At 40.9% G+C, this 17047-nt stretch overlaps 1 protein-coding gene across 12 annotated transcripts in view; it reads left to right on the top strand.

Annotated features, from left to right (window-relative positions):
- The window catches only part of PTK2 (protein tyrosine kinase 2), a 202166-nt gene that overhangs the window by 90791 nt on the left and 94328 nt on the right, over nt 1-17047 (top strand). For all 12 annotated transcript variants that reach the window (XM_079984198.1, XM_079984199.1, XM_079984197.1 and 9 more), the window contains 2 exons: nt 4532-4698; nt 11108-11195. In XM_079984198.1, coding sequence (XP_079840324.1) covers nt 4532-4698; nt 11108-11195 — 255 coding nt within the window. The remainder of the gene's footprint in view (nt 1-4531; nt 4699-11107; nt 11196-17047) is intronic.

The raw sequence follows: 17047 nt of genomic DNA, 5'->3' as shown, positions 1-17047 counted from the left end.
TTTGAAGCTTTAGCTGACCTATTTAATGCCTTTGCTCATTTTTTTTTTATCCCCATGAACCACATTACAGCTATTCATATTTATTTGCACCTGCAATCTTTTTGTTTTAAGCTACTGACATGATTAAATAATATTTAAAAAGAATATTTTTCTTGGTTTAACAGGCTAACCAAGACTTTATGGTATGCCATGGTATTCTAATATTGGTATGGTATGCCAATTTTTATTTTAGTTGTTTGCAGACAAATACATTATTTTTCACAAAAACTAAAGTATTGCTCTTGGGCTAACTTAAAAGAAAATAGGATGGAACAGAAAAGACTTCAAACACAGGTAGTAGCATTTTACATTTCAAATGACCTTTTGTCTCAGAATTTTAAATATGCCATTGGTTCACTTGAAAGAGAGCACACATTCTGGTTTCATGTTGCAATAGGAAGGGATTTACATAGTTCAAATGTAATGCTTTTTTCATCTTGAAGGAATTCACTTAGAAAATGCTGTGTGTTTGCAATATGAGTTTGAAAGATACATTTTTCAACCTTGCTTTTAAATCTGAGACTTACAGCTCCAAGAGAACCTAAGCAAATGAGGCACTTACTTAATTTTGATTTCTGAAATTATTGTGGCCCATCCTGTGAGCTTGTTTTAGATACTTGAAGCTCTTTTACAGGTAATCAGCTCATAATTATTGCCATAACAGGCAAGGCACCCCAGGGGAGTACTAACGCTTCTGTTTCTTACACTACTAGGTATTTTGCTTGCATCACACAAAGATTATGCCTACTTCTCATTGAGGTGCTCAAACTGTGTCTGGGCTGCACCACTTCAAACTACTAATATGACAGAATGTTCCTACATACCCACTTCAGATTGCTATACCACTCCCTTTAGCCCCAGTCAGCATGGTTGGAAATGTTCAGCAGCATCTGGATAGTCATAAGTCAGCTATCCTGGCCTGGAGCAAACTGTACAGTGGTGCCTCGCAAGACGAAATTAATTCGTTCCGCAAGTTTTTTCTTCTTGCGAGTTTTTCGTCTTGCGAAGCACGGTTTCCCATAGGAATGCATTGAAAATCAATCAATGCGTTCCTATGGAAACCGCCTTCAGACCAGGTCCGGGGACAGTCTGTCCCCCGACCTCTTCTGAAGGCTGGGGGGGGGGGACAAGGGCTTTTCTTCCCACCGCCAGCCTTCAGAAGGCTGTTCTGAAGGCTGGCAGTGGGAAGAAAAGCCCTTCTCCCCACCTCCCACCCCGCAAGCTCCGGGGACAGGAGGGCTTTGTTGCCGACCGCCAGCATTTTAAAAGCCCCCGGGACAGCGGAGGTCTTCTGAAGGCAGGTGGTGGGCGAAAGTCTTTGCTCCCCCCCCCCACCTGCCTTCAAAAGCCGTCCGGGATAGCGGAGAAACGCGCTGCGCTTCTCCGCTATCCCGGGAAGGCAGGCAGGGGGGAGCAAAGACTTTTGCCCCCCACCGGCCTTCAGAAGAGGTCCAGGACCTCTTCTGAAGGCCGGCGGTGGGCAAAAGTCTTTGCTCCTGACGGCCAGCATTTTAAAAGCGGTCTGGGATAGCGGGAAAGCGCAGCGCGCTTCCCTGCTATCCCGGACCGCTCTTAAAATGCTGGCGGTGGGGAGCAAAGCCTTTCGGCTCCCGCCGGCCTTCCTGGACCTCTTCTGAAGGCCGGAGGGGGGGCGAAAGGCTTTGCTCCCCACCGCCAGCATTTAAAATAGGTCCCCGGAGATTTCCCTATGGGCTTTCTTATTGCGAAGCAAGCCCATAGGGAAATTTGTCTTGCGGAACGACTCAAAAACGGAAAACTCTTTCGTCTTGCGAGTTTTTCGTTTTGCGAGGCGTTCGTCTTGCGAGGCACCACTGTAGTTTGGCCTAGCAATATGTTTGAAAAGGAGACAGCGGCTTGTTTGCCCCAAACAAACCCTGAGTTGTAAGCCGAGAACAAAACCAAGGTTTATTTGAAGAGAAGCAAACCACAGTCCTGGACATCCAGACATAATGCTACGCCAAACCATCACATAGCTCCCAGCAGCATGACAGTAGCAGGAGTAGGGGAGGAGCAAAGCACCTGCAATTTTAGCCCCATGCGTTATGATGCAATATTGCTAATTTTGCTTTAAGCCATAATTGAGTTTAACTGTGCTTTAAGGTGCCATGCAAACCAGGCCACCAAGTAGTGGGCCTATGTTTATAAGGCAATAATGGGTGGCAGGATTGCCCTAAAGCTTAAAAAAAATATGAAAGGGGGTATTTTTTGAATTAAGCAAAATTAGCAACCAAATCCCCCATTTAGACCTGACTTTGGCACTACTTTCGATTGGAAGTGGTAATGATCATGGAATTCAATATAGAGCATCACTAGCAATGCTACTGACTGCGGCATGCCCTTTCTGTGCCCACAAAGAAGGAATGGTACCGAAAAAAAATGGGACATAGCATTACCAGAGCATGTAACCCAACATAGGCAAGTCATTGAGGGTAAAATGAAATGAGATAGTTTTGATGATACTTGGTTCCCCTTCATTAGTTATATCAATAAATCTCATAAGGCCACCTGCATGCCAAACAGCAGTGGAAGGATACCTTCGGAAATGAGAATGATGACAGGAGAACTCTTCTAATGCTCCTGTGTTTTAGTCACCAGATAAATTGTTCTTTTCATTTTGTTCGTTTTGGTTTTATATATACATTTTGTGGTATTAAGTGGAATTTTCTAAGGTACCTCCACAAACATTCCAAAAAGGTTTTTAAAAAGAATGAGGAAAAGAATGGGGAAGTGGCTTCGGGAATTGATGTAACTTACTGTTGACACATGTTCTTTAGGTGATAGCTACCATATAGCAGTCTCACTCTCAGACACAGATTCACAGACTCTTAGACTGCTGACGGATATGAATTGTTCTTTCTGCTCTCGCTATTTTGAGCTAACTGCTGGTTAATAGCTATGCAATTGTTTACATGATCACTTGAAATAAAGTAAATGAAACAGGTGCCCTAGGAGGCTTCTTAAACTTTTAGGCTATGATCCTGTGATCATATCAGTTACTTAACGCAGCATGTAATTTTAACCCCCAGTTGGGTTTATCTTAAAAATTATAGCTTGAAAGATTACTTTGTTTCCTTCGTTAGTTGTTTGTAAACCTCGCCAGTGTGAGTGGTTTTTGTTTTTATTATTTTTAAATTGACTTGTTCGTTAATAATCCACGCTAGTTTTGCCTACCCTCCCCTTTTTTTAATTAAAAAAATAGTTGTCCATTTGCAATTCTTAAGTTACATCTGCTTTTCTTTCTTTTTTCATTGTTAACAAAACTGTCCTACTTGGCGAGGTTTCTGAAAAGAAGTCTGTATGTTATGTGGACATTTTTTGTGCCAAGTTCAGAAAGCACAGAAAAAATGAATGAATTGCATTCCATGGCTGCTTCTATTCATACATCGATTGGGGGAGGGAGACTTGGAAGTGTACCCATAGTGGGACTGTCAGGCTCACACTTAGCTATGCATAAATAGATCTTTAGGGTTCAATGCCTGAAATTTGTGCTGACCCACATAGCTCTAGTTATGGACAACTGTGTGTTGCAGTATTAGGAAAACTTGCACTTAAACAACACTATCTGGCAGCAAGCAGGTGAATAACTTCTTCTGTGTTTACCGTATTGTGCTCAAGGTTTTCAGGCTAGAAGAAATGCTGTGTGGAATTGATAGACCTACTAATATATGCACTGCAGTTCAGGTTCTTAGTTCAGTGGCACACTAGTCTCGCTGGTTGTCTCCTGAGTGTAGAGCTAGACTGTGATGGGAATTAGATAAACAAAGATTTCACCACCGTCTTAATGTATCCAGTGAAAGGCAAACAGAAGGCATGGTTCTGTTCAGTATGAAAATCTGAAGCAGCTGTTACTGTTCAGTAGTGACCGTTCTTTCACCGTGGTGATTCATGTTGCCTCTCAAGAACTTTTAAAATGTATTATTTATTCACATTTACAGCACTTATATGCTTTATAACATTATGTTTTCTGGGCTGTTTACCACGCATGCATGCACACACACACAATTCAAATACAGGATAAAAGCAAAATCAATGTAGATATAACAAGAAAACAATACTGACTGCAACTTAAAGTTAAAACACAGGTATAAAAGCTGGGAGAAACATACTACACTTCTAGCTAATATTTCATTACCCATAAACAATTTTATTAAGGAATAACTAGTAATAAACACAAATGCTTGCTATGCTATTATTTGATCTTATGTAGAAAAATGTGAATTCTTAAAATTTATGCTCAGGAGACTATTTTCTTTACATTTATATCCCATTTTCTTCTGTCCTGAAACCCAAGGCAGCATGCAAGTGGTTCATAGGCGATCACCCATCCAGGCACTGTCTGAACACAGGCCTGCTTCTGTTCAGCAAGGTGGTGTCCTCATGTGCCTTCTGACCATATCATGCTCATTCAAGAAAGCCGTATATGAATTTTAAGAAAAAACAAACAAATCATTGCATTCTTTCTCTTTTTTAGGGCATAATCCAGAAGATAGTAGATAGTCACAAAGTAAAAAATGTAGCCTGTTACGGTTTACGGCTCAGTCACCTGCAGTCAGAGGAAGTTCATTGGCTTCATCCAGACATGGGAGTGTCCAACGTGAGGGAGAAATTTGAACTATCCCACGCGCCGGAGGAATGGAAGTAAGGCAAAAACCTAGAAGCGTTCCTACTCGCTAAATGCACGATACTTTGAAAACTATGTTGTGTACTGCCCCATAGTTTCATAGAGGTGGAAGACAGCAGTTTTGTTTAGGAAATGAGAAAGTAAACGATGCAGTGAAATCAGATATTTCGGTGGAAACTCATTCCAGTTGTGGGTGGCAGGAGGGAGGCAAAATAAAAAGGAAGCAAAATAAAAAATAAAACAGGAAGCAAAATAAAAAATAATACAAACATGAAAAATGTAAACACAGGAAGAGTAGAACAGTGGCTGGCTTAAATGAAGCCTGTCCCAGATGGCTTATCTGCTGCCCTAGCAGTTTGAGGTGGGGAAGGATGGAATTGCTTCTTTGCTGTGCATTGATCCTGCTGACTAGGCAAGGAGGAGAAGACTATAAAAGACAGTTCAGGAGCTGCATGTTGGGGGAAACAGTTACCAAGTATGGAAAAAAAGAGTGGTGAGAGGCCCTAGAGACAGACATGTAGGGTCTACTTCAGGCATAGGCAAACTCGGCCTTCCAGATGTTATGGAACTATAACTCCCATCATCCCTGACCACGGGTCCTGTTAGCTAGGGATGATGGGAGTTGTAGTCCCAAAACATCTGGAGGGCCGAGTTTGCCTATGCCTGGTCTAATTGGTATAAGGAAGAGAGTTAAGTGCACTCCCTTAGAAACACCATGGCTCAGCTTGGAAAGGGCAGGGGGAAGAGGATAGTGGGTATGAAACAGGAAAGACAACTCCCAATATTACCTCTCCCAGTGCTTGAGAGATAGTGGTGGGAGCACAGTTTGGAGATAGTCGGCTGCAAGTTCCTTAGTGTTAGTTGTGGTGAGCTGTGCCTTGCAGGTCCTTGAAGCATATAAGTAGTTTAAATATATTTAAAAGATTATTTATTTGTGGGGAGGTGCGGGGGGGGGGGGCGAGGATGCTGAAAATCCGCTGCAAGCACAGTGTTGCTAGACTGGTTCAGAGTAGTACACTCTATGGCTGCAGAATCCTGGTTTTGCTTGTCCCTATAAACACTGGCTATAGACTAAGAATGAAAGATCTTTTGACCATCTCTGACACTGTGGCTCCAAGTAGACCAACAGGGCAAGTTGCGAAACATTTATGAATGTTCTGGAACTGAATCCACACATTCAGTGTGGAACGTTTGGCAATTAAGACTTCTGTAACCTCATTTCCTTCTTTCTCTGGGACTTCTTAGCAGGTTGACAGGCATGGGACATTTGTGGAAACTATCATTCCTGTTAGAAGCACTGCTGAGTTACTGTGGGTCCTTGAGCAAGATGGCTCTCTAAATTATTGTGGCGGAGTTGCAGGGAACTCTTTTGTGTGTTCTCCCTACTTGTGTCAGGCAGAGCCTACTCTGCTCCAGCTTCTCTAGGTCCTCATTAAAAAGGTAAAGGGACCCCTGACCATTTGGTCCAGTCGTGACCGACTCTGGGGTTGCAGCGCTCATCTCGCTTTATTGGCCGAGGGAGCCGGCATACAGCTTCCGGGTCATGTGGCCAGCATGACTAAGCCACTTCTGGCGAACTAGAGCAGCGCACGGAAACGCCGTTTACCTTCCCGCCAGAGCGGTACCTATTTATCTACTTGCACTTTGACGTGCTTTCGAATTGCTAGGTGGGCAGGAGCTGGGACCGAGCAACGGGAGCTCAGCCCATCGCAGGGATTCGAACCGCCGACCTTCTGATCGGCAAGTCCTAGGCTCTGTGGTTTAACCCACAGCGCCACCCACATCCCACCTAGGTCCTCATTAAGTTACAGCAAATATGGCAGTACTGGTTTTTTCTAGGCTCTGTAACGGACCTCGTTTGGTGTCTGGCCCTTCTGATGATGCTCACGTCACTGCTAGTTTGCAAAAGTAGTGACTCTTCTCACTATGAGGCTACATTTTAATATTTTAATGTTCCATTATTTTAATGTTGTATTTTATTTTTGTTTTTAAGTTTGTAATCATTCATCTTGTTTTTATTATTGCTTGTAAGCCGCTCTGAGCCCGGCCTTGGCTGGGGAGGGCGGGGTATAAGTAAAAAATTATTATTATTATTATTATTATTATTATTCTCATGTAATGAGTGACTCACCCATTACGACTTCTTGCTACAAGCAAGGAGCTGCCATGCACTAGAAAAATGCCTTCTGATTTTTACAGTGTGATTTGGCTCTCTGTGGCTTACATTCAGTTTGACAGCCTATAAACATTTTTTTTCTGGTAATGCTGAGTGCATTGCAACAAATCAAGTGCAACATGGGTATGAACTATCTTGGGACAGACTTGCTTCTCTTAACCCTTCACATTAAATTAAAAGGTTTTTAAAATTTTGAGTGAATAAAATGTAGCATTTATTTTTCCACATTAACATTTCTATTTCAGTGTTCTGTAGTGAGCATGTGATTCTTTTTTCACCAAGTAAATTATCATAAAATCATACAAAATTATACCTTTGACATTTTTTTAAAGTATACTTATATTCAGTGTGACTGTAATTTATGCTGGAAAAATTAGTTCTGAAACGTAAAAGTGCCAGTTTCATTTATAGTATTCACGGGTACTCTCATGTCTTAATGCATTGCAGAACAAAGATAATAACCTTTAAAAGCAAAGTTAGATAATTGTTCTGATGTTTAGGTGATCAGGTCATATAAAATCCCCCATGAAAGCATCATGAGTTGGTATAAATTATTCATCATCTTTCCAGAGTGTAATTTCATGCTTTATCAAAGATGTGCAGCCTGCCTTGCTCTCTTAATCTGTGGAGGTTTGTTGGGAATAATGAAACCACTGCTGTCATATTTTTTTAATACATGAAACACAGCATTTAGTATCGGATGACAGTGCTTGTAAAAATATTTAGATTAGTGGGGTAGAAGAAGAATTCTGGAAGAGGGCTTGAATCTAATAGCTTTCTACTGTGTAATAATATATAAATGAGGATTCTCCTTAAATAGCTTTAACTTTTAAAAAAAATGTTAAAAGGAGGCTTCTGTCAGTGCGAATGAGAAGATGTGACAACTTAATTCTGGTATTCATATTTGTGACACCTTTTCCAGAGCTTTTCTGTAGTAAAAGAGCCAGAGATGGAAGAATCAAGCGGTGGTTAACAGAGAACTAGATCTGCACCAGACCAGTGAAATGTGCAAGTCACTCTTGCAGCTGCTTTCTGTTCATGTTCTTCATTTATGGCTGCTCCAGTATTTAGCACTTAGACAACTTGCTGCCGAGAGCATCTGTGTTCTGCTCTACTGCTGGTGCTGACAACATGTAAACCCCACAATTTGGGCTTCTGATTCTTGGGACTCGCTCAGTGTCCTCATTTTGAGAAGTGCAGTAATGGAATATGAATGAATATGGGTGTTTTTTAAAAAAGAAAGGGTAGGATAAAAATCAAATTAGTAATAATGATGATGATTAATAAAAGTAGTAGTGTTTTGGTCTGAGAGACTGATTTCTGAATTCTATCCCAGGGACTTCTGGGGCTTCTCTAAAGTTTATCAGGAATTTTTCAGTGAGAAAGATCAGTAATACCAGAAACCTTGTCTGCCATTGTTATCCGTGAGTAGCTGCAAGGGAGTTTTGTATGACTTCTGTGCTGCATTCACCATCTACAAGAGACATTGGCCAAAAATCTGGTGAACACCCTGCATGGATTGGAGAGTTCTAGGATACAGTGACCTTGACAATGTGCAGGGCATCCTTGGCAGACAAGTCAGTATAGAAATGGTTCCCTGAAGATACAGAGTTTGCAAACTATTGGCCTAGAACAGGGGTCAGGAAACTTTTTCAGCAGGGGGCCGATCCACTGTCCCTCAGACCTTGTGGGGGGCCGGACTATTTTTGACAAAAAAAAATTGAACGAATTCCTATGCCCCACAAAGAACCCAGAGATGCATTTTAAATAAAAGGACACATTCTACTCATGTAAAAACACGCTGATTCCCGGACCATCAGTGGGCCGGATTTAGAAGGCGATTGGGCCGAATCCGGCCCCCGGGCCTTAGTTTGCCTACCCATGGTCTAGAAGCTCAGTCAGCCATCCTGTCAAAACGAATACGTTTTTTGCTTTCTGGGAAGTTGCCTGAAAAAACCATTCAGCTCATCTTGACAGAACAGCTGACAGACAATTGACATGAACAACATTAAGCAAAGTACAGTGGTACCTCGGGTTAAGTACTTAATTCGTTCTGGAGGTCCGTCCTTAACCTGAAACTGTTCTTAACCTGAAGCACCACTTTAGCTAATGGGGCCTCCTGCTGCTGCCACGCCGCCAGAGCACGATTTCTGTTCTCATCCTGAAGCAAAGTTCTTAACCTGAAGCACTATTTCTGGGTTAGCGGAGTCTGTAACCTGAAGCGTATGTAACCTGAAGCGTATGTAACCCGAGGTACCACTGTATGGTTCTGTAGAATGAGGATGATGAGGACCAAAATTAGCTCATTGCCAGGAGTCTGTCTTAGGTTGCTCTTATACATCCTGCTGCAAGAAGTCTCAGAGCAGTATTAGAGGACTGCTCCCCTTGAGTGTGGCACCTCTTTTTAACTTCAGTGGACCATTGCAGATGTGGATCATGTCTCAGTTGCACTTCTCACAGCCTGAAACTGCACTACCAGCATGGCATTTAAATTGAAATGAAAACATAATGCAAATTGCTGTCTCCATGCTTAGGTGCTGAACAGCAGCATATGATAACATTCTTCTTCCCCCCAAAAAGTTGAAACTAATATTTTTAGTGGAATGGTTCCTTTTTAAAAAAAAAAAAATGTTGCCAAATAAGCACAAAGGATGCTAGTGAAATTGGTGTTAATTGCTCCCTGACTGTTCATTGTAATAACATTTTCTTATTTAGCAAAACTTTATTATGCTCAAGATTTGTTTGCATGGTGTATTAGGCAAGTCTCATCAACCTTTTCATTTTGAAAGGTATAAAGGCTGGTGTTTGAAATCTTATAATAATTTTCATCTCCAGTTTTTAAATCACTGGAACTTACTTTGCATTATCTAGGGGCAGAGAAGTTAGAATGTTAAAGTCTAAAGCAGTTGCAGTGGTAAAATAGTGTTTACTTCTAAAACTGCAGAACAGTTATAGTTTTAAAACTGCAGAAGAATCTGCTTGTTGTAAAATGCTTTCTAGAAATAGCTGGTGACATTTTTAAAAAGAAAAAGAAGCTGCAAATAACTTGCAAGAGATCTCAATTTAGGCAGCCTGTGTAGAAGCCCAGGATTTAAAAGCTCTTGCTTAAAGCTGATGATTATCTTCAGGTATAATTGATTGTTTTAATATGGTGATAACGATGCTTTCATAGGCTGTGACTTGGAAGTTACCGTAGATTCATGTTGACACAGCATGGAGAGTGGGATGATAATCACAGTAACAAACACATTTAGAATTGAAAGGTGGTGGTTTCTTTGAGAGATCAGATAGGAAGAGGTTTACTGTGACATTTTTTTTTTTTTTTTGCTTGTGAGGAGGACAAAGTGACTTGTTGGCACTTTTGTTTCCTTATAATTTGTGCCATTAAAATATAGATAGAGGAAGAAGCTGACAGTATTTTTTTGCAGAGAATGAAACAGGATGGATGCACAATAATTTTATAGCAATTAACTCATATTTGGATCATATTTAATGCTATTGTAGGGAAGATATAATAGTTCTAAAGGAGGGCAACACTTGTAAAGCGTATTAGATGTGGGCCAATGTCTAAAAGAGCTGCATATTTTGGACAGAGATATTGCCAGTTTTTCACAGCAGCTGCTGGCGTTCCTGGAGAGAAGAGTTCCATTTTATATTGAGAAGCTTGTTTGGATCTTGTCCATAGCCTTCTGCACAGATCATGAACCAGTTATGTTATGATGGTGAATTACTGAAGGCCAGTAATACAGTTTGTGTCTCAGTGTTAATAAGAAATTAGAATTGTATGAATGGTGATTGCTGTGAATTTCAGGGGTTTCAACAGCACCTTGCATAAGCATATCATTTCATGCAATTTTAAAATTCCCACCCGTCTCTCTTTAAAAATCAAGCATTGTTTCCCTGTTGCTTTTTGATGTGCATATGAATTCTCACATATTTGGCTCTCATTGCAAGTCTTAATTTCATCTGTCTTGTTTTACCTCCAGGATATGTAGAATATATGCCTGCTGGTAGGGAGTGTTTTGTTTTGATTTCATGTAAGCTGCTCTGAGAGCCTTTTTGGATGAAGAGTGGGGTATAAATGCTCTGAATAAATAAAATTTAAATAAATATTATACAGGTTAGACTAAATAAATAAAATTTAAATAAATATTATACAGGTTAGAGATTTTTTAAAAAATTATGTGATGATGACTCATAACTTACAAAACACAAAGCATATAATTTTTCTGCATTTTCTGTCCTTGTAGATATGAACTTCGAATCCGATACTTACCGAAAGGATTTCTGAACCAGTTTACTGAAGATAAGCCAACGTTAAATTTTTTCTATCAGCAGGTAAACACATACAGCTTTGTTTAAACTTGCTTTTGGAGTTGTGAAAGTTTGCTTTGTTTATATAAGTAGCGTGTTGATTCAGGCACAGAAAAATTGTAGTGGTATATGTTATTTGAAAGCACACATCAGAATTGGAGGGAAAGGGTGAATCTCTTTTGTCAGTTTAAAGTGACAGTTAGTGTCTCCCCAGTCAAGAAAACCAGTTTAAGGCACCAGTTTTCATAGTATGAGTGGAGTTTGAAAATTTTGCACATAGCAGTGATTAGGTTTCCCCTCTGCGCACTGACCCCAGTTTATATATGCTGCATTGGGATAGATTCAGAAATACTTTTGTCTAAGACACACTTGCAGTGTGGTATAAGTACCCTGGGATATTTCACTCTGGTTAAATTCTGCCTTTCCATAAATAATGCCCAAGGCTGTAGCAAGAAGACATGTTTTGGAAGAGTTTTTCAGATCCTGGGTCTGACCAGCGCCTGGACGGAGTTTTGCTGTGGAAGAAAGGTGGCATATAATGAAAATGCATGATTAATATGTGTGTAGATATTTCAGAATTTAACTTTCCCCAATAAATTCCAGCTGTTATACACAAATTCCAGCTGTTCTATAGCTATCTATACATCAATTCTTCAAGAGATTCACAAAAATCTGTGTAATAAATGTGGGACTTCCTCTCCCAAATAAATAATAACAATTTATTATTTATGCCCCACCCATCCATAATTTCTATAATTATGGAAATTTTCCATAATTTCCCTAGATTAAAAACATAGGGATATCGCATAAAGTTTTAAAGAAAAAGGGTTGTCTTCTTGCTATAAACTTCTTTTCAAAATCCAATTAACTTAAACCAGCTAACCATCTTCAGACCCTCATCTACTTGGAACTCTTCTAATAATTTTCTCTGTGACCAGGAAAACTGTGTGTATTCTGCAGTTCCATGCAAGCACAGCTATAGTTCAATGGAAATACAGCAAAAAGCACAGGGCTTGGTTGCTGTGGGCAGAATTCGTTCATCATCCTGAAAAATCTTGGCTTTTAGTCACTACAGCTGTGAAGATAAGCTTGAAAAGTGAGTGGGCAAAGTCTGGTGGAATCTCGGAAAGTAGAAAGGGGCTGACTAAGAATTTCTTAGTTCTTTAGCTAGCGAAGACAGCAGAGTTTCATTGTGCAATGCAGTCTCCCTTTTCTTCACAATGACTGACAGATTTACTGTAAAATCTTAAGTGGGAATCAGTTATGCAAAATAAGTAAGGTAAAAGGTAAAGGTACCCCTGCCCGTACGGGCCAGTCTTGACAGACTCTAGGGTTGTGCGCTCATCTCACTCTATAGGCCGGGAGCCAGCGCTGTCCACAGACACTTCCGGGTCATGTGGCCAGCGTGACAAGCTGCATCTGGCGAGCCAGCGCAGCACACGGAACGCCGTTTACCTTCCCGCTGGTAAGCGGTCCCGATTTATCTACTTGCACCCGGGGGTGCTTTCGAACTGCTAGGTTGGCAGGCGCTGGGACCGAACGACGGGAGCGCGCCCCGCCGTGGGGATTTGAACCGCCGACCATGCGATCAGCAAGTCCTAGGCGCTGAGGTTTTACCCACAGCGCATATACAGTATAAGAGCTGCAGAATGCATTGTTGGTACAGGATTTGTTGTACTCCTTTGACAGAGATTTCTTTAGAATTATCTAAATTCGTGTTAGTAACCTAATTAGAAAGTTACAGCCAGAGATTTATATGTAGCAGAGTAATGGTAGAACATATGCTCTGGCTCTGGCAGTGGCGGCCTGGACTCTGGTTCGGGTTTTGGCTCAACAACTTTTTTTGTCCAGATTTTTACCCCTTGAAATATAGCAACCCTATATTAATGCTTGGGACGTGGGTGGTGCTGTGGGTTAAACCACAGAGCCTAGGACTTGCCGATCAGAAGGTTGGCGGTTTGAATCCCCACGACGGGGTGAGCTCCCGTTGCTTGGTCCCTGCTCCTGCCAATCTAGCAGTTCGAAAGCACGTCAAAGTGCAAGTAGATAAATAGGTACCGCTCTGGTGGGAAGGTAAACAGCATTTCCGTGTGCTGTTCTAGTTCACCAGAAGCGGCTTAGTCATGCTGGCCACATGACACGGAATCTGTACGCCGGCTCCCTTGGCCAATAAAGCGAGATGAGCGCCGCAACCTCAGTGTCCGCCACGACTGGACCTAATGGTCAGGGGTCGCTTTACCTTTATATTAATGCTACATATTGGTGTAAAGAATTTAAGTTCATCGAACAGAAGTTATCTTTTTTCCCCTGATAAGGGTGACAAATAAGAACAGCAATTGTGAGGTGGTGGAAGGCTTAATCCAGTGATTTGTTTCAAGTGCACAGTGTTGCATAATTTGTACTGGAGTATTATGATGATAAGATGGGTGTAAAATTGCTTTGGGGAGCTCTAGTTTGGATGCATATAGAGCTTGTGCTTGCCAAGGCGGTGATATGATAGTGTCACAGATCTGTGGTCCGTTCACTGTTCAGTATAATTGCTCCCAGGCTACTCTCAAGCATTATTGAGTGAGCTAGTATTTGCCATGCTCACTGTGCTCTTGCCAGTCAGTTTGTTTTCCTTCTGCCAGCAAATCACTGAATTTTTTCTTTAAGCACTGCCTGATTAGTGCCTTGCCTCATGAATTACTTGAATCATTTTTTGAATACAGAAATGCCAGCACAAGTTGACTTTCAGGAGGACTGGAGGAAGCTTTTGGGATTTGTTTTTCATAGTCAGAGATCCTGACATAGCCCTTTAAGTTTTTTGTTTTTGTTTTGTTAATAATATTATCCATTTCATTTCTATACTGTTTATCTTTTAAAGAAAAAGTATCAAACAATACTGAAGAAAGCCAAATAAAGTATACTTTCAAGGCAACATAATTAGCAGGAATCTAAAACATTATCTTAAGGATTTCAAAATAAAACATTACAAAGGTGGTCAACTGCAGAATGCACATTTAACACAGCAAAGTTAACAAATATTTTATCTTAAACATTCCAAAAGAAAACATTGCTAAAGAAAGTCAGCTATAAAATGCACATTTAAAACAGCATTATTAGCAAGAAAACAAAATATTTGAATAAAATGTTATCATAAGCATAGAACATATCTGCTGATGTTGCTGCCAGTCTTGCCAGTGGTGGTTCATGAAGGATGGCAACTGTGGAAGCTTTGGCTCAATATCCTGGGTCTGAGCTAAGACACAGTCAAGATGGTCTCTGGCCTCTTCTTCAGCCTCAGCTTTTGTAGCTGGAGTCAATCAGAGGTCCACCCTTCCAGGCCAGGTGGAATCTTCCAGGACTTGAAGCCACAATGTTTATAGGCCCTCAACACTTTCATAATGTCAGGAGTGGTCATAGGAAAAGCACTGTGGTCATTAGATTGACAGTGCAGGTTAGGTAATCTATTTAAATTGCTTAGGGGATTTTGTTTGGAGGTGTTGCTGTTGTTGGTATTATTATTATTTGTATCTTTATTACGATTTATGTGGAAATTGTTCAATTTGACAGTGTACTTTTTGATGTTTTATTTATTTCTATGATTACTTTTGTTATGTTTGGAACTATGCAATTCTCCCTCCCCCATGTTGTAAGCCACCTTGAGCTTGGTTTTACTATAGAAAGGCAGTATACAAATTATATTATGTATGTATGCATGTATGTAAATTAATTTTTAACGAATAGGTCATAGTAGGCTACCAAGGGTTTGCAGTACTGCTCTGGGGCCCATTACTGCATGTTAAATCTCTGCCAGACATTCCTGTAGATTTATTTCTTTATCTCATACAATTTATATACCACTTGATTATAAAAAGGCAAAAACCTCCAAGCAGTAGATGTGATGATGTAAACTCTCCTTGCCGCCACCACAGAATAGACCTCAAAGTGGCCTATAGTCTGACATAGCTCAAGTCTTCCTCAGTTTGTGTTCTGCTTTTGTATTTTCTGCTGCTTCCAAGCTCTCTTAATATAACAGGAAGCAGCTGAGGCTCTAGTCAATGGAAGCTACACTTAGGAGTGGTCATCTCTCTCTTGGGACATTATTCTATTCCAGAGACCAACCAGTACAATGACAGACAGTTAGCTAGGTCAAAAGGAAACTCTTTTAAGAGCAGTCAGGAAAAATGACGCAGACCCATCCGTCTCTGGTGGTAGATAATCCTTACTGTTCTCTGAGCCATGCAAATCTATGAAGTCTTGTAAACTTATATCTTACCAGGTGGTGATCTTTCCATATGGCAAGATACATTTACAAAACATTCCAGCTTCCTCCTCCCGGTAAAATTAAAATTAGTAAGATAGTACGCCTGATTACTTAAATTGATCATTTGCACTAAAAGACTTGCATTGCTTCCAATATTATAAAGGTTCCCAAGTGTATAGTTTGATTTTGCCAACAAAATCGGAAGTGGGAGCGTATACAAAGACAGCTGGGGGATCTGTCCACTATGACAGAAGGGGTAATTTTAAAGTCATTCTGCCTTGCACAATGCCCTGTTGGCAAGCAGTTCCCTTCCCCCAGTCACTAATGTCCTTATTATTACCATAGAAATAAGGGAGCCTGTGTAATTAGTGCAGGATGTCAAAGATCAACTTGCATTAATGTAGCAACTGTGACCTTTTTGATAAGGCAGAGCAGCAGCTGAGGGCAGATGGCAGCTGAGCGTTACCCTAATGCAAAGCTTTGCTTTTAAAAGCTGTAAAGAAAGAAAAAAACACCAGTGTGTATTTTCTTTGGAGCATGGAAGTCTTGTTTAATGATTTGTCTGTTGTAAAACTGGCCAAAAGGGAAGGGAGGACTTCTATAAATGAAGCAGAGTAGTAACCACTTTTTACCGTTCAACATTGTAGAAGCCATGATGATTCCACAGGATAAGAAACCTACAACAAATGGGATGTAGAGGGTTTCATCCTCCGACAGTCTACTTTACTTCTTTAACAGATGCAGAGAAGGGACAGAGTGCTCTATCAGTCTTTAGCCACTTTGCTTGCCTGCATGCAATTCCTTATCTACTTGTGGCTACCAGGCAAGTTCTGAAACACAAGGCTGCTTTAAATAATGGCTTATTTAGAGGTCACATTCTGTGCATGGGTTCAACAGCGGCTTGAAATCCATTCTTTTATATACCTAAGTCAGTCGTCTTCATTGCTGACAGTGCTTGTAAGGAAACCTTGAAAATATACTAGATTGAATAATGCTTTGTTGGTGGGTTGGTAGAGGAGGGTAGAGGAAGCTCTTTTCCTTCCCTAGTAACCCTCTGGATTTTCATTGGGCACAGAAAATGACATTCACTTGGACCAGCTTTACATGTCTTTGTTTCTACAGTAAAATTCTGGGGACTGTTTTAAATGCTACGCTCACCATGGAGATTAGCATCCCCATGGTGAGTTGAACTACCAACCTGCACACGCACACCTGCTCTCTCCATCTGTCTCATGATGTTATGAACAACTTTGTACATGTGCGTTCAGAAAGGAGACGTCTGAAGAAAACATAATATTTAACTCTGCACTGTTAGCACCCCTATGCCCAGGTGGAGGAGATGAAAAACAACCTCAGATTAATGTCTTGCCACCTTATCCTGAGACTCATCTTGGTGCCTTTGGATTGCTTGCTGTTTAATTAATGCATGATTGGCTTCATACTGTGAAAGCTGGATATTAGGAACCTGTTTCAGATCCTTTCCTATCCCTAAAGCCACACCAATAAACCTGCTACCTCCCCTTGCACTCAGGGCTCCTCAGTTTCACCCTCTCCTGTTTATGTGCACCTCCTAATTAAGGCATGTTAGGTTGACTGTAACCTCATCCATGCCTTGCCCTGACTTATG

Source organism: Podarcis cretensis (genome assembly GCF_951804945.1).
Source record: "Podarcis cretensis genome assembly, chromosome: 7".
NCBI classification, from domain to species: domain Eukaryota; kingdom Metazoa; phylum Chordata; class Lepidosauria; order Squamata; family Lacertidae; genus Podarcis; species Podarcis cretensis.
The sequence above is the reverse complement of the archived record's forward strand: the minus strand, read 5'-3'. Positions and strand labels throughout refer to the sequence as shown.